Source organism: Sus scrofa, chromosome 9, assembly GCF_054392235.1.
Source record: "Sus scrofa isolate SSC_HxYL_T2T_F1_AM1 chromosome 9, Sscrofa_HxYL_maternal_Yorkshire_Landrace_v2.0, whole genome shotgun sequence".
In the NCBI taxonomy this organism is placed as follows: domain Eukaryota; kingdom Metazoa; phylum Chordata; class Mammalia; order Artiodactyla; family Suidae; genus Sus; species Sus scrofa.
The window spans coordinates 3,745,460-3,763,733 of record NC_139391.1 but is presented as its reverse complement, the minus strand read 5'-3'; the positions used below and the strand labels follow the sequence as shown (position 1 = coordinate 3,763,733).

The window sequence follows — 18,274 nt, the reverse complement described above, 5'->3', positions numbered from 1 at the left end:
AATAAACATAATGTGCCTTATTACTGAAAACAGATTTTTTTTTTTTGTCTTTTTGCTATTTCTTTGGGCCGCTCCCGCGGCATATGGATGTTCCCAGGCTAGGGGTCGAATCGGAGCTGTAGCCACCAGCCTACGCCAGAGCCACAGCAACGCGGGATCCGAGCCGCGTCTGCAACCTACACCACAGCTCATGGCAACGCCGGATCATTAACCCACTGAGCAGGGGCAGGGACTGAACCCGCAACCTCATGGTTCCTAGTCAGATTCGTTAACCACTGCGCCATGATGGGAACTCCCTGAAAACAGATTTTAATGAGCCTCTAGCCCAGAACATTCTAGAATTGTTCACTCAACATTTGTGAGAAAGCTTTGAGCCTCATGCATGTCATGTAGCTAAAGCTATGACAAAAGCTATGAGGCTAGGTAGAATTGAAGCACATTGGGAAGTCAGATACAATTCCAGGTTTATATTTCAGTGAATAACAGACACACCTCATATGTCCCATCAGAGAAAAGATGTTAAAATTTAAAGGTTATTATTGAGGTTCCCCTCTCCCTTCTCAACTATATTCTAAATATAGATCTAGTTTCTACAAAACTAAATGGACCTCCTCTCTCATCAGAGACCTACGGAGTATCCGTCTGTGAAGCTCCAAAACAAATGTTCTCTCTTTGCTTGGAAAATCCCCAGAGAAACCACCAACCAATACAGTTCAGTGATTCTGAGCAAGATGAATCATACGTAGAGTCATAAAGACATCTGGCATCATAGTGAGTTTGGGTGATTCAGAAGAAAAAAAATACACGATGCCCAGATGCTACTAAATATGAAAGATTTAAATCCGAGGGTGGTTGAATGAGGACGATTGGATTATCTCCGTCTTTAGACTTCTGACACCAAAGGGATTTGCAAACTGCCATGAAGAGAAAGCAGAAGTGGGGGGAAAGATTTAAATGTAGTTTGGGCCCTGGAGGAAGACGACTACACGATGCTGACATGACAAAGACCAACGATCATATTGATCATGTTACAGGCAAGGACGTTTCTCTACAATAATGGAAACCTTCTCTGCGCTCCATAGATGGAGGAGTCTTCCTTAGGAAATGGTAAGACTTTTGCTGAAGTACATATTGTGAAGCAAAGGGAATTACAGCCATCATCTTGTAATAAATTTTAATGTATAATTATCTGCAGAGATACTGAATCCCTACGCTGTACACCTGAATATAGTATTGCAAATCAATTATACTTCAATTAAAAAAAGAAAGTTGGAAGGAATTCCAGTAACCACGTAGCCCAACTTCCTGACAACATTCCTGATACAGGTCCTTCTCCCTTTGTTTGAATATATCTGATGACAGTGATCTTGTTATCTTTCTAGATATTTCCATCTGCATAAAGGAACACATGCAACCCAAATCTGCTTTCCTATAACTTTCCCTGTTCACCATATGTATGCCTTTAGGGTGAATAAATATAACACAAAGGCAATTATTTGCATCTATCCCATGGATACGTCCCAAATCTAAATATCTTCTATTTATTTTTAAAAAAATGTTTAGCACTCCAGACATCTCAAAACCATGTTTTTCTTCCTCTAGAAACATGCTTCTTTTTCAATATGCTATTTTGTTAAGGTATTTATGCAAAGCAAGAAGATCAACCAAAAAAGATTTTCAAAATCATTTGTTCACTCAAAATGCAATTATTTTCTGCGCCAATCACTATTTTAAGTGTAAGAGACAACATAGCCATGAATAAAATAGGCAGAACTTCCTGTGCGTACAGAGTTTACCTTCTGCTGAGGGGTCGCAGGCAGCACCAACTGCTGTACTGGAGGGAAAAGCTGGTAAAGGGAGATGTTACGCTGAGAATGGCAGGGGTCTGAGGGTTGCATTTTCAACTGGAAGGTTAAAAAAACTTCACGTTGAGGTGGACCCTGAGTAAAGAGCTAAGCTTTTTGAACACACATGCCATGAATGTATTGCCTGGGGAAGAACTTAAGAGGCAGTGAAAATGCCTTGAATTTTGCATCTTTGTTGAGTGTGAGACCCCTTCAGTAGGTATAGATGGACTGAGAGAGTCAGAGGAATAGGAGACACATTCAGAGATTTAAAAGCCTCCTAATTGCATGGGAGGTTGTACACAAATATAAGGATATTGTCTTTTGATCTGAGACAGATGGAAATGCATCGGAGGCTAAGGGGATGGTTGGACGTGGATTTACGCACATGTATTTTATAAAGCAAAATAATGGCACTCATACTAACAATAATTGTGATAGTATTTTGCTGATACTGTTCCAGGTTGTGGTAAAAAAAAATCCCCACGTTTACTCTTCTTAATGCTAAAAGATTTTACAGTTGAGAAAATTGCTTTTAAAAGTCTGCCATTCTGGGAGTCCCCATCATGGCTCATGGTTAGCAAACATGACTAGCATCCGTGAGGATGTAGGTTCGATCCCTGGCCTTATTCAGTGAGTTAAGGATCCAGCATTGCCATGAGCTGTGGGGTAGGTCACAGATGTGGCTCGGATCCTGTGTTGCTGTGGCTGTGGTGTAGGCTGGAAGCTACAGTTCTGATTTGACCCCTAGCCTGGGTACCTCCATATGCTGTGGGTGTGGCCCGAAAAATGCAAAAAAAAAAAAAAAAGGTCTGCCATTCTAGTCCTTTAGGCTTTCTAGAAAAATTTGCTTTTATCTTGATTTATATATGGATATTATGTATACAGCATCATTTAAAATTTTTTCCATAAGTTAGAGTAATGGTTCAAAAAGTCCTGCAGAGACCCCTAGGCTAGATCTCACAAAATGAGAGAGAAAGAACAATTTGAGCAGCACTGCTTTTCTCTACTAATCTTTAAGTGTTCAGTGATGTGTGTACTTGTGTCTTTCTAACTACTAATAAACTCACTCCAGCTGACCTTGTCTTGGGTCTTGGTGTCTGTCCACTTAGTAGAACTTCTACTCTTTCTTTTTTTTGTTGTTGTTGTTTTCGTTTTTTGTTTTTTTTTTTTGTCTTTTTGCCATTTCTTGGGCCGCTCCCACGGCATATGAAGGTTCCCAGGATAGGGGTCTAATCAGAGCTATAGCCACTGGCCCACGCCAGAGCCACAGCAACGTGGGATCCGAGCCGCATCTGCAACCTACACCACAGCTCACTGCAACATGAGATCCTTAACCCACTGAGCAAGGCCAGGGATCGAACCTGCAACCTCATGGTTCCTAGTTGGATTCGTTAACCACTGAGCCACAACGGGAACTCAAAACTTCTACTCTTTCTGTGGAAGGCCGCATTGCTGTAGTTTCTAAAAGGGATGGGGCTCGGTTAATCTTACTAAGCGATTCATTCTGAATAAAAGTTGCAAAATACACACACAAAATTAGAACTCTGGAAAAATCTGTACTATGGAGAAGATTAAAATGTAACAAAATTACATAAAATAATTTTAACATGAAATAACATATACAATATAATGCTGTGGGAAAATGAATAACTCGGGTGAATGATTTTTAAAAATAAGTAAAGAATGTTGAAAAGTATTAGTGAAAATTTTTTCTTAAAAAAATTAAAAAGGGAGCATTCTCCTCGTGGTGCAGTGGAAACAAATCTGACTAGGAACCATGAGGTTGCAGGTTCAATCCCCGGCCTCCCTCAGTGGGTTAAGGATCTCTCATTGCCGTGGGCTATGGTATAGTTTGCAAATGTGGCTTGGATCTGGTGTTGCTGTGGCTATGGTGTAGGCCGGCAACTGTAGCTCCGATTGGACCCCTAGCCTCGGAACCTCCATGTGCCGTGGGTGCCGCCTTAAGGAAAAAAAAAATTAAAAAGAGATCTTAAAATTTTTTTTTATTTTAATCAAAAAGCTTTCAGGCTAGATCCATGTCCCTGAACATAGAAGAAAAATAGAAAGCTGACTGTTCCCAAAACAAAAAAAAAATTACTTATAAATTATAAATTATATTCCACCAATATAATTCTTCATAGTTACTTGAGGGTAGAAAATAATATACTAAAAGAAGACATAAAAATATGGTCATTTATACATGTATATGCCCTGCTTATCTACATAAAGATTTGAGAGAATCAATAGACACCATGAGAACTAATTAGAGCTTAACTATGCAATTGGATAATATAAACTGAAATCTTTGGTTGTTATCAAGAAGAAACAATTGCAGATATAATGAAAATGCCTCTGGCTGTGCTTTGTAAGCTGTGACTCATTATGTAACTTTTTGGCTTTTCAAATATTATGTCCGGGATTATTCTGACTTGGAAAATCCAGCTTTATAGAAAGTCTAAACTCATAATGTATGTATACGATAATCGGATGCTCACGTAATTTGATGAAAACCCAGTGGCACAAAGGAAAGGCCATCTTGGAAGGAGGGAAATTACATGAGTGAAGAAGAATATCATTGTGAAAACAGGGTCCATCATTTGGAACTAGGTCAACGGGACAAAAGCAAAGACAGGCAAACAGCCAGGGACTATGAGCAGGTAGATATAGAAAGAGTCTAGAGTATAAAACCAAGCAAGACCAGGTCGTTGTCATTATGTCTGAACTATGTTTGCATTCTTTTGATTCAGGTACAGACTTGGGACCACTTGTTAGGAGTCAATAACATAGTCTGGGTATCTGGATATCAAAAGATGTTTTCCCTTAAATTTATTTTTGTGTTGTGAAAAACCCTCATTCATCTTTTGCTCTGACCGGAAGCAGTCTCACTGTTATCTTCCTGTACAGGACATCTTTATTGACCCTGAAAATCACATGCTTTGCAGTTGACCACCATGCATGGAGCCAACAGCTCCAGCCTGACACCAACACACTTCATCCTCAGTGGGATTCCTGGGCTGGAAGCGGCACACGTCTGGATCTCCCTGCCGTTCTGCTTCATGTACGTCATTGCTGTCACAGGGAACTGTGGGCTCATGTACATCATCAGCCACGAGGAGGCTCTGCATCGGCCCATGTACTACTTCCTCGCCTTGCTGTCCCTTATAGACATCAGTGGCTGCACTTCCTTTGTCCCCAACACGTTGTGCATCTTCTGGCTCCGCCTCAAGGAGATTGACTTTAACGCCTGCCTTGTGCAGATGTTTTTCATCCACATGCTGACAGGCATGGAGTCCGGGGTGCTCATGCTTATGGCTCTGGATCGCTACGTGGCCATTTGCTACCCTCTACGCTATGCCACCATCCTCACCAACACCACCATTGCCAGGGCTGGGCTGGCCACCTTCACACGAAGTGTGTTGCTCATGATGCCGTTCACTTTCCTGATCAAGCGGCTTCCCTACTGCAGGGGCAATCTCGTTCAACACACCTACTGTGACCATATGTCTCTGGCCAAGTTATCCTGCGGCAACATCAAGATTAACGCTGTCTATGGTCTCATAGCTGCCCTACTGATAGGAGGGTTTGATATGTTCTGTATTTCCCTGTCTTACACCATGATTGTTCGTGCTGTAATAAGTCTGGCATCTGCGGATGCCCGACACAAAGCTTTTAGCACCTGTACCTCCCACATTTGTGCTATTGTCATCACCTATGTCCCAGCCTTCTTCAATTTCTTCACTCACCGCTTTGGGGGACGGAGCATCCCTCACCACGTCCACATTTTAATAGCCAACCTCTACCTGCTGCTGCCTCCCACCTTGAATCCAATTGTCTATGGAGTGAAGACCAAGCAGATCCGTGAGGGAGTCATCAAACTGTTTACTAGAGAGAAAGATGCTTTCCGTGTGAGGTAAATCTCCGATGTGGAATTCTGCATGTGGCCCAAAGACAAAGACAGCTATAGGCAGGAAGAAAAGAAGTGCACAATTCAGCAGCCCAGATGTCAGAAGAAATACCTAAGAATACTCTGCTGTCATATTTAGGAAATCATTCCAAAATTTTTAATCTGAGACTTCTAACTTACTGGAAAAATAAAATAGGCAGGAAACAATTCCATCTCCCAAATAGAGTTTAACTTTATTTTTTATTGTTTGATGGATTCTCCCTAGCATATGGAAGGTCTTGGGCCAGGGGTTGAAGGCGAGACAGAGCTTTTACCTGAACCCCTGAAGTCAGATTCTTGACCAACTATGCCACAGTGAGAACTTCTCCCACATAGCTGAACTTTCGTTAGACCTTGTTGAATGGACACACAGCGTCGAATACCGGGAATATACAGCTGGAAGTCATCTCTTGAGGATGAAGGCACTGGTCTAGACGCTGGGAGGGAGTGTAGAGTAAAGACCAGGGGAGTCTGGTGCCCAGGGAGGCTCCGGGAGACTGGGGAGGGCACAGAAGCAGACCGTCCTCGGAGTTCCAGGGAAGCCAGAAGCACCCAAATTGTGCCGAATTCCAGAGGTCTTTGTCATCCTTTTAATACCATATTTATGTGAAATTTGCATATCTTAAGGGGAAAAAAAAACCTTGACTGTTAACTTATTTTTTGCATCCTGGTTCTTCAGAAATTATGTGGCTATCTATAACTATACCATGTAGACATAAATGAAGCAGAAGAATGTGACTGCAGGTGTTCACCATAATCTAGAATGTACTCCTTTGAGTTGATTTCAAGCAGGATGTTTGAAAGGTACACAAAACAATACTTGACAGCTGTTTGAGGAAAGGCTTTATAATACAGCAAAAGATACTTAAAGAAAAGTTATATATTCTGCCAACCAAGGATGTCTGGGCTAATGGTTTTCCTTAGCATTAGCATAGAAGAAGTAACAGACAAATGATCAGGGACAATGATGAAGAGAGGTACTTCATTTAGATATCTGGAAAAAAACAAGGAGAAAATAGAAGTGAGAGAGGAATAATAAGTGTGGTGGTCCGAAACAGCAATATCAAATGAAGAGTGAAGGAATCCCAAGAGAAAACTGGAGCAATAGAAGGTGATCAGGCAATGGATACAAACAAGGAGGTAGAGATACTAATAATATTAGCATTATAATCCTACTGTCTGCTAGTAGAAGAATATATTTTAATATCACATTATGGATTATTAAATCATGGTGAAATATATTAATCACGTCATGTATTTTTGCAAGAAATTTTCATGCTTGGAAGCAAAACCTGAGTTTTAAGAAGAGGAACATTATGTAAGTGTTTCTGTGTAATAAAAATTATAAGCTGATAATCAGAAAAGTTTCTTTCTCCTGGACTTATGTTTTTGGATTTGATAAATTTTACTCATTAGATATTTTTATTTAAATCACGCCAAAGCCCTAGTAAACAGATCAAGAAATTACATCACCTCAACTGCCATTTTAAAATATAAATATATCAGGTATTATACTAATGCTTCATATACAATATTTCACTGAACTTTTACTTCAAAATGACCTACCTACAGTTATCTTCAATTTATAAATGAGGCACATGAGCTACACAGACAGCCAGACTGTTTGAATCTCAGAACATTTAAATTAAAATTTAAATATAATGTTAATAGGCCTAAGCTGTGGGGACAGAGCAAGGGAGGTAACCATTATTGCAAAGTAAAACCGGAGCATCGGTTTTAAAATCTGGAAAAATAAAATACAACAAATAAATTTTTCGAGGCACTCAGGTAACAATCTCCAATTAATTTTACATCATCTTCCCTTTACAAACTCAAAAATGGGTGTCACAGAAAGAAACCACCACTGCCACCAACAACTACAACAGCATAATTCTGAACACTGAGATTCACAAGTGAATTCAAGCCAGCAGGCCAGAATCACTGAGAGATTTTTAAATAATTTTAAAGTAGACAGTGATGGAAGAAAATCTTGCTCAGTTCAATTTCCCTGAGTTCTGTCTCTCAGGATCAATAAATGACATGTTCATTTTTCTTTGAAATGAAAAATACCACAGACACACCTTGTCTTTCAAAATAACGTGAAGCCATTTCCAAAGCAGTTATAGAAGTGCTGAAAAATGAACGAGATTGCACAAAGGTGGCTTCAATATTTTGTGGGATAATTAGAGATGAAACATTACTACATTGGAGATAAGGAGTCAAAGGCATTTTAATAGATTGAAAAGAGGTTTGATTATTGGTCTAGGATTTCCCCTGATTCCTTTGGAGCAATGCGTATCCATAGGAACTAGACAGTTGTGCATATCTGTGTACACGTTGGGTAGTTACATGTTAAATGATCAAGGCACAGATTTCTTTATCCAAGCAATGCTATTTCCATGCACCAAAACACACCCTAAGCCCCCAGATAACAATAGGGCGTAAATAGTTTATAGGCTATTGTGCATGGGGCTGAGGGTGCAAAGTAGCACTGGATGTTCTGTCTAGGGAGAGTTTTGTGTGTGGAATGGGGTAGTTTGCAAAGTACTGCTCCCGAGAGGAAAGCCCTACAACCCGAGGCAGTGATCAGAACTCCAGTTGCTCTTAAAGCTGGGATTTGAGGGTCATAAAAGAGGAAAAACCAGCACAATGAAAAAAGAAAGAGAGAAAAGTAGAAGAAAAAGAAAAGAAGGGGAGGGAGAAAATTTAAGGAAGGTTAGCAGAATCTGAATATTATACAAAAGACACGGTAGGGTGGGAAAGAGCAAATAGCAAAAACTGTAAGGAAAGGAAGACAGGAGACTTGGGGGGGGGGTTACAATTATTCTCCACTATTATTACTTCAAGTGTAGGGACCTCATTGGACCAACATTCTTAACTTTCTGTTCTTATTCCCATTCATCTGAATAAGAAGAGCTTCAGGTTTTGGTGTCTGATATGAGTGCAATATACGCCAAGCCCTGATTCCCTCCTACTGGTCAATCCCCCGTCTAAACAGACCTTGCATTCTGATCGGTCCACATGGGTGCTGTTGGTAGTCAGCCCCACCCCCTTAGAGGTTTGCATGTTTCTGTGCTAGAGACTGGGTGGTCCAGTCTGCCTAAACTGGGGGCAAAATATAAACAAGCCCTTCTGACTGAAGATCTAAATCCTATTTTCCCTAATGTATGTTATAGAACTGTTGGTATCTAAATGCCAACTTCCTTGCCTCTTGTGGGTTTTCTTAGTGCTGAACTGGATTGGAAAAGGCAGAGATGTTATAAATAGGGTACTAAAAAGCCCAAATTTTAAGATGAAATTAAGACAGGATGGAAGGATAAATGATTAATGAAGGATAAATGATTAATTATTATTTTATTTTATTTTATTTTATTTTATTTTATTTTGTCTTTTTGCTATTTCTTGGGCCGCTCCCGCGGCATGTGGAGGTTCCCAGGCTAGGGGTCTAATTGGAGCTGTAGCTGCCAGCCTACGCCAGAGCCACAGCAACTAGGGATCCGAGCCGCGTCTGTAACCTACACCACAGCTCACGGCAACCGGATCGTTAACCCACTGAGCAAGGCCAGGGATCGAACCCGCAACCTCATGGTTCCTAGTCAGATTCGTTAACCACTGCGCCACGACGGGAACTCCCAATTACTATTTTCTATATGGTGTTAGAGAATGTTCTACTTTCACTCTCTTACGTGTAACTGTCCAATTGTCCCAGCAACAATACTGAAGAGACTATATTTTCTCCATTGTGTATTCTTCCCTCCATTGTTGTAGATTAATTAACCATAAGAGAGTGGGTTTTTTCTGGGCTCCCTATTCTGTTCTATTGATCTGTGTGTCTGTTTTTGTGCTAGTACCACACTGTTTTGATTACTGTAGCTTTGTAGTATAGTATGAAGTCCAGGAGCATGACATCCCCCATCTCTGTTCATCTTTCTCAAGATTATTTTGCCTCTTTGGAGTCTTTTGTGTTTCCATACAATTTTTTAAATTATTTATTCTTGTTCAGTGAAAAATGCCATTGGTATTTTTTTAGGGATTGCATTGAATCTGTACATTGCTTTGGGTAATTTGTTCAGTTTAACAGTATTGATTCTTCTAATTCAAGAGCATGGGATACCTTTCCATTTCTTTGACTCATCTTCAATTTCCTTTATCACTGTTTTATAGTTCTCAGCATATAAGTCTTTCACATGCTTAGTCTGGTTTATTCCTAGTTTTGGAAATTCATCCATGTTGTATGAAAAAACAGTTTGTTCCTTATGATTTCTGCATTGCATTCCATCATAAGGAATTGTCTTTTGATTGGACAATTTAATGCATTTATTGATAGGTAAGGAATTATCATTGCCATCTTATTCATCATTTTCCTGCTAGTCCTTTTGTTAATTTCTGTCTCTCTTGCTGTCTTCCTTTGTGATTAAAATTTTTTTCATAGTCAAATACTTTGCTTTCTTCCCCTTTATCTTTTGAGTATGTAATGTAGTTTCTTGCTTGTACAAAAAACACCTTATAGTTTTATAGCAGTCTGTTTTAAGTTGGTAACAACTTAACTTTACTCACTGACTTCAGGAGAGAAAAACCTGAACCAGCCAATCTCGTGGAGAATTTGGTGGCTTTCTCAGATCTTTTTATGGTTTCACTGCTGCGTACTTCTTGTTCCTTCTCAGGGGTAATTCTTAAATTTATATGCCTTCACCAGATCCTGCAAATTCAAACTGGGTGTTTGAACCCTCTCATCATTCATTTCCCCTATAATTCCACAGGAAACAAGGTAAAGAAGATGTCTACCACCCTAGAAATTTCCCTTTTCCTCCCATGAGTCATTATTAATCCCCAGAGGGCAATTTCTATAGTTTTGCTTGCTCAGGACTGCATACAACTGGAATCATAAAATTTGTTTTTGTGTGTCTGGGTTTGTTGGCTCAATATGTTTTGGAAATTCATCCATGTTGTATGAAAAAACAGTTTGTTCCTTATGATTTCTGCATTGCATTCCATCATAAGGAACATACCATGCATTCAAGTTCCCTTCATTAACATTTGGGTTATATGAACATTGGCAGGTAAGTCTTTCATGAACGTATATTTTTATTAATCTTCATGATAAACCTAAGGATGGAATTGCTGGGTCATAGACTTGGTACATACATAAGTTAATTAGAAACTAATGAACTTTTCTGCAGAAGAGTGGTACAGTTTTAAACTTTCCCTAAAACTGTGTTAGAGTTACAGTATCAGGGGAGTTTTGTGATACACTTTCAGTGACTACTTAAGAGGATTTCCACAATTGCTCTGAGTTTAACACACACACACAAACACAGGGTGTGTGTATGTGAGTGTTTGGATGGAGATTGTGACAGAACAGCTTTGCATTTATTTTACGTATATTGTCTTACCTGAGTTTCCCTATTATTATTTTTCTGTGAAGAAGACTGATCCTGAAATAACTGGAAAGCAACTGAAATGATGGTGCATCTATAAAGGTTCCTGAGAACCCCCTTGTGGCACAGCAGATTAAGGATGCAGGATTGTCACTGCAATGGCTAGAGTCATTGCTGTAGCACAGGTCACAGCTGTGACATGGATTTAATCCCTGGCCTGGAAATTTCCACATGCCTCAGGTGCAGTTCAGTTTCTGTCTCTGTGTCTCTCTTTGTCTCTCTCTCTCTCATGAAATTTATTATGCATAAATACATATATATAGAAACAATTCTATTAAAAATATTATCATGAGCATATTTGCAATATATTTTACATGCATTAATAAGTTTTAGTATTTTTGGAATTTTATGATTACTGACTTAAGCCATTATTTTATAAAGTAAGATAAATGAAAAACAAAAATTCTAATGACTATTAGGTCTCTTGGTTAGAATCCACAGCCAGGAAAGATAGTTAACTTTGATATGCCTATTGTTTTGTATCTTCACTTCTGCTGATAAATATAGATATAAAAGTTGATGAATATAGAAGTAATTTCAAAAGTCCCAAAGGATCTTTCCTCTAACCAGAGCCCTCTGAGACACCAAATGTGGAACTCCAATTAGCTGTAAACCCTCAAGTCCGCAGAATCCTCAGAGGATACAGAGATGCTATGTAGAGGTGGAAGCTGGTTGTTGTAGAACCATTTGACACTCAGGAGTCTCAGGCATGTTCATGAGTCTCATCTTTGCCCACACTGAGGTGAGTTTGGGTGATGCCCGAAGACTTGCACCTTCCAAAAATGTAAAGGTTTTAGTACAAGAAAGGCAAGTGTTTGAGACATAGTTGATTGGAAGCTCAGCATTTCTTCCTAAATCCAGCCAGAATAGAGGACCATCTGTTTGGGACTAAGAAACAACATTCCCCTAATTGTGAAATAATTCGTTTCTGTCTTTTTAGGCCCGCACCCACAGCATGTGGAAGTTCCCAGGCTAGGGGTCAAATTGGAGCAGCCGCTGCTGGCCTACACCACAACCACAGCAACGTCAGATCCGAGCTCTGTCTCTGACTGACACCACAGCTCATGGCAACGCCAGATCCTTTAACCCAATGAGTGAGGCCAGGGATCAAACCTGCATCCTTGTGGATCCTGGTCAGGTTTGTTACCGCTGAGCTACGATGGGAAGACCAAATGTAAAACTATCTTAGAGTTGATTGAAGATAGAGAAGCCCAGGTAAGAGCGAGCTCCAAAGGGAGGGTGTTGTTTGCCTTAACAGATAGATGTCTACATTCAGAACTGCTTCCACTGGGATGGTCCTTGTGGGCAGTGGGATATGACTGAAGACTAGACTTGACTCCTACAAGGCACTTGTAAGGAACTTCCAAGAGCCTTCCCATAGAAATAGTCTCATGCAACTCCCCTACTAGGTTTCATATGATGTCTATGAAAACAGTCCAGGAATAAGAATCTGGCTATATCACCAATAAATTCTATCTCCAAAGGTCCCTTTCTAAAGACTGACTTTCTGTAACATTGCACATATATTCTGTCTCTTCTCTAAGACACTATTAAGAGAAAGCTTTTTCTTTCTTCCCATGTCATCATAAATTAAGCTAGTTATGCCCCATTTATGCAATTCCTCAAAAATCAGTAAGTTAAGGCAATGGATATAGATTGATTAAACCTATAAAGTCAGACAAACTTGGATTTGAACCCTGACTCTACCAGTTTTTAAATTTTGTTGATGCAATTTTTATTTAGCTACCCTGAACTTAACATTTCTTCATATATAAAATGAGGACAGTAGCATATATCCTTGGCATTAATATAAATTTGACTATGGAAATTAACCTCCGTCAGAATATTAGCTCCGTGGGTGGAGAGGATTTTGTACATTTGGATCACTAATGTATCTCTACAAACTAGAAGGGCATCAATAAATCTCTGTTAAATAAATAATACTTTAACATATAATCTGACAATTATTTTTATTATTATAATAGATAACATGTACTGATTACCTACTAGATACCAGGCACCACCTGGAGGACTAATTCTCATTTAACCATCCTAACACTTCCATAATATGTACTATCACTATCATCCCTTTATTAAAAGCCATGAAAATTGTAAACAGGAAGATTTGAGATGTGTTCAAGTCCATCCAGCTAATTAGTCCTGGAAACGCCTGGAATCTGAGTGTCCATGTCTCTAGAAATAGGGATGCAATAAAACACTGCTCTCACATTTTCCAAGAGAAAACCCTGATTCATCTAGATTTTTCTTCTTTTGAATATATTTTAAGTTTAAAAATAGCTCACCCAATAGCAGAATTCACGTGCCTCTTTGAGAATCGTCTGGCAGAAAGGGTGTAAAGAGAAATCTTACTGAAGCATGGGGGAGAGAACTGGCACTGAGTTGGTCTGTTTTTCTGTTTAGGATTCAAAGCAGATGGATAGATTGTTTAGTTATGTGACATTGACATTTGGAAGAGCCTGAGAATTTTCCACCAGCAGTCTTAGTTTACAAGCCAGATGAGCAGACCCTAAGATTCTCCCTCCTCTGATATTCTAGTATCTCAGTCTTTTCAGTCTTGCAGCTTTTGTGCCCTCCGGTTACCTTAGAAGAAGGCAGACATCAGAGGTGGCATCTCATATACCCCAGCTCTCTTTGCAGGAGCTCCAATTGCCGCATGCTCACCTGCTACCTTTTTAGCGAGAGCCTTGTGGGGCTTTAGCTGGATGGGATGTCCCTGGATTTCATTCAGGGGTTGAGACATTTATAATTTTTTTCCTAAGATGTGAGAATATATATATATATATTTTTTTTGAGTTGGGGAACTCAAGTTTATTATGTCGGCGGGCTCAGAGGAGATGACTCTCTGGAGCCTGCGCCCCAAAGAAGGGTTTCACAAGGCTTTTATGGGCTAGCTCTTCCGGGTCCGTGCTTGGCGGACCGGAGTGAGGTCAGGTAAGATAGGAGAATATGTTTTAATCTCTTGGAGTCCCTAGTAACTACCACTTGCTTTCTAAAGTTTCTTTCTCAACCACCAAATGTAACTGAGGTTTTCAAAATCTCACACCACCTCTCCTGCCCTAAAATGCACAATAGCACTTGAGTTCTAGCAGGTCTGAGTGGCTCCATTCGCATTTACATCTATTAATCAAGGTGAGTTGATCACATGGGATGCTTATACCGAGGAAAGAAATGAAAATAATAGTAATAACAACAATAGCGTTGCTCTAATATTTAGTGAGTATTCACTGTGTATTATTCACAGTTTTAGCACAATATGCAAATTATCTTATTGAATGATATTGACAAGTTACTGAGCTTTAGACAACTAATATGCTCATTTCATGTTGAGAAAGAAGGTACGCAATGGCTAAACCACTCATCAACATCACATACTAGGTAAGAACCAGAGATGGAGTATGATCTAGATAATGTGACACCAAGGGAACTTCAACACTACTTCTCATTCCTAAAAACCTTTTTTGTTGTTGTTTTACCTTTGGTTTCCAAGCCCTCTACTCACCTCTAAGCCATTTCCTTGTCCAGGAAACTATCACTTTTAAAGAACGTAAAATGCCCTCCTCCTGGCCGTCATTATGTCTGGAGCCAACAGCTCCAGTCTGACCCCGGGATTCTTCATCTTGAGTGGTGTCCCTGGGCTGGAAGCCGCACACGTCTGGCTCTCCCTGCCATTCTGCTTCATGTACATCGTTGCTGTCGTGGGCAACTGTGGGCTCCTCTACCTCATCGGCCACGAGGAGGCCCTGCACCGGCCCATGTACTACTTTCTGGCCCTGCTCTCCTTCACCGATGCCACCCTGTGCACCACCACGGTACCCAATATGCTGTGCATCTTCTGGTTCAACCTCAAGGAGATAGACTTCAATGCCTGCCTGGCTCAGATGTTTTTTGTCCACATGTTGACGGGGATGGAGTCCGGGGTGCTCATGCTCATGGCCCTGGACCGCTACGTGGCCATCTGCTACCCCTTACGCTATGCCACCATCCTCACCAGCCCTGTCATCGCCAAGGCTGGTCTTGCCACGTTCCTGAGGGGTGTGATGCTCATCGTCCCTTTCACTTTCCTTACCAAGCGCCTGCCCTATTGTCGTGGCAACTCCATTCCCCACACTTACTGTGACCACATGTCCGTGGCCAAGGTCTCCTGTGGCAATGTCAAGGTCAATGCTGTCTACGGTCTGATGGTTGCTCTCCTCATTGGTGTGTTTGACATGTGCTGTATTTCAGTGTCTTACACTATGATATTGCGGGCGGTGGTGAGCCTGTCTTCGGCAGATGCTCGGCACAAAGCCTTCAGCACCTGCACATCTCACATCTGTGCCATTGTGATCACCTATGTCCCAGCTTTTTTCACTTTTTTCACCCACCGTTTTGGAGAACACAGTATCCCTCACCACATACACATCATTGTGGCCAACCTTTATCTGCTCCTGCCTCCTACAATGAACCCCATTGTTTACGGAGTCAAGACCAAACAGATCCGGGAAGGTGTGATCAAATTTTTACTTGGAGACAAGGTTCTCTTTACTCAAGACAAATAAATCACAAAATACACGCATAGCAGCTCCTTCTGTGGTGCAGCAGGTTAAGGATCCAGGGTTGTCTCTGCAGCCTTCTGGGTTGCTGCTGAGGTGTGGGTTCCATCCCTGGCCTGGCGCTGTGGGTGAAGGATCCAGCATTGCTGCAACTGTATAATAGGTTGCAGCTGCAGCTCAGATTTGTTCCCTGGACAGGGGACTTTTATATATATATGCTGCAGATTCATCTAATAAATAAATAAATAAATAAAAGAGATGCATTGCTTGCGAAGGGGGGGAGAAAAATAGAATGAAGAAGAAATTTGTAAAAGATACGAGTAAGTCAAAAGAAGACATTTGTAAAAGATATGAGATGGTTGTAAAAATGGTATTAAAAACACGAGTCCTGTCATATGCAGATTTTTTGAAGCCTTTTCAAGTATATATTATGAAATATTTCTTCTGTGTGAAGTTCTGCCAAAAAAGAGAATGCAGAATAAAGAAATACCATACCAATTTCTTACAGATTTTGTTTTACTTAAAGGTCTGCAGACTCATGTCTACTGTGAACATGAAGGTAAAGAAATGAATGCAGCCTAATGTCAGCGTGTGCATTGTGTGTAAGACCCGGAGTCTGTGGTGCTCTGGACCAAGCACGCCTTCCCCATACAGGACAAATTCCACTCAAATTAAGCACATTATCACCATGGCGTAATGTGGGCCCAGGGTTACAATAGTTTACAGTGTTTTTTTAAGGCAAGCTAAATTTAGATGTTTTGTGAAATCTCCCAACTTTAACTACTCACTAAATATTTTTTCAATATGCTTCGTTTCATTTTGGACATGCCTAAGAGTTCTGTCTTTTTCCATTTCATCAAGGGCACCTCCATTCAAAATGCACCTAAAAATATAATTGTGATATTACCAGTCAAGCAGACAAATGCCTTGGTTAAATTGCTTGTATGTCTTATAATTCATGTACTCGTTCACTCATTTATTTTTTTTTCAGTTTCTTATTTAGGTCATATTATTGGTCATATCTCAGTTTTGATGAAAGAGAAGCAGAGTTGTGTATGACACAGCCCCTGGGTTCATGATGCTCAGAATCTAGAATCTAGCCAGGGATCATGAGAGGAAATATACATGAAAGAAAGAGGAGAGATGACAAAAAATGGATTCAGATTCTGGAGGGAGGGAACAAAAAGTGAGTGAGAAAGAGTTGGGGAAAAATGAATTTTGAATTTAGATAGGTCCAAAGTTTAAATTTTATGTCTTAATTCCTAGCTACTAGATTTTGACAGACTATTTAATCTCTCTAAATTTCAGCTTCTATGCTTTTTATTAAATGGGGGGGGGGGTTGCCATAATGATCTTTTGGGCTGGTTAAATACTCTAATGCCAAAAATAGCCTAATTTCTGATATATACTAACCACTAAATACATTGAATCTGATATTATTCTTATTATTATCATCATCTAGAAGGTTCAACTCTGATTCATTTTGAACATTGTAGCTCAAGGAGAAATATTTCTACCTGCGTAGGCAGTACAAAATCAATTTTATATGGGCAAGTTTCCACTGAGTTTTCACAAACCTATCATCAATTTAGTTAACAGTTTATTTTTCTGGATACCTTCCATGTGACTGGCTTCATGTTGTACACTGAAAAATATAAAGGGATACAAAAACGCTAATAAATTTCTAATCTGATAGAAGATAAAAAATGCAATGGAGTCATTATTATAAAATAACAAGGTGGGAGTTCTCTGATGGCCTAGCGGGTTGAGCCTCCTGCGTTCTCACCACTGTGGCTCTGGTTGCTGCTGTGTAGCGTAGGTTCAATCCCTGGCCCAGGAATTCCCACATACTGCCTGTGTGGCAAAAAAGAAAAAAAAAGAAAAAAAAAAAAAAAAAAAACAAGAGAGAATCTGAAATAAACATTGCAACTCTCATTTAAAAAAAAAATTTAAAAAATAAAATAAAATAACAAGGTAACTCCCCAAAAGTGATTATTAAAATGAAATTGGAATGCCTATCAATAGCTATTGGAATCAGTAAGTAAACCTTTTACAGAAAAGATCATATATGAGATAAATCTCAACATACATTTAAGTATTTTAAAAGAAAGAGAAGAGGAGAAGGATTATTTTTTAAATGAAAATTTATATACTAAATATTGGGACTAAACAAAGAATAACAAGTTTTGGGCTCTAAATGTTTTAGGACGATTGGAGGTAATAGAGAAGGAGGAGTGAAAGATTTGCTGCAGAATCGACAGAGGCCTCGTCAGCAGGTGCCTTGTCTGTGAGTTTGGGCATAGTGCCCAGGCCTGCCACGTGCTGCTCTTCTCAGAATTACCCTTGACTGCCCAGCAGCTGCAGCCCCATTCGTTACCTTCCTAGAAGGCTCAGCTCTCCAGCAGAATCTATGTCTCCTCACTTCTTTTTTCTTCTCCAACTTTCTTCTCTCTTCCACATCAACTCCACTTTCCCAGTTTCCACTCACTTCTT

The 18,274-nt window shown here is 40.0% G+C and overlaps 2 protein-coding genes across 2 annotated transcripts; both read left to right on the top strand.

Annotated features, from left to right (window-relative positions):
- Positions 1-4,798: 4,798 nt before the first annotated feature.
- On the top strand, positions 4,799-5,761 carry LOC100521984 (olfactory receptor 52N2-like). Its single transcript, XM_003129476.2, has one exon. It carries the CDS (start codon positions 4,799-4,801, stop codon positions 5,759-5,761), a length of 963 nt encoding a protein of 320 aa, XP_003129524.2.
- Positions 5,762-14,821: 9,060 nt separating this feature from the next.
- On the top strand, positions 14,822-15,787 carry LOC100515396 (olfactory receptor 52N2). Its single transcript, XM_021102650.2, has one exon. The coding sequence runs from the start codon at positions 14,822-14,824 to the stop codon at positions 15,785-15,787; it is 966 nt and encodes a 321-aa protein (XP_020958309.2).
- Positions 15,788-18,274: the final 2,487 nt, after the last annotated feature.

Bases quoted from the DNA above. Each gene is read 5' to 3' on its own strand.
- LOC100515396 (XM_021102650.2), top strand. From the start codon at position 14,822: ATGTCTGGAGCCAACAGCTCCAGTCTGACCCCGGGATTCTTCATCTTG.
- LOC100521984 (XM_003129476.2), top strand. From the start codon at position 4,799: ATGCATGGAGCCAACAGCTCCAGCCTGACACCAACACACTTCATCCTC.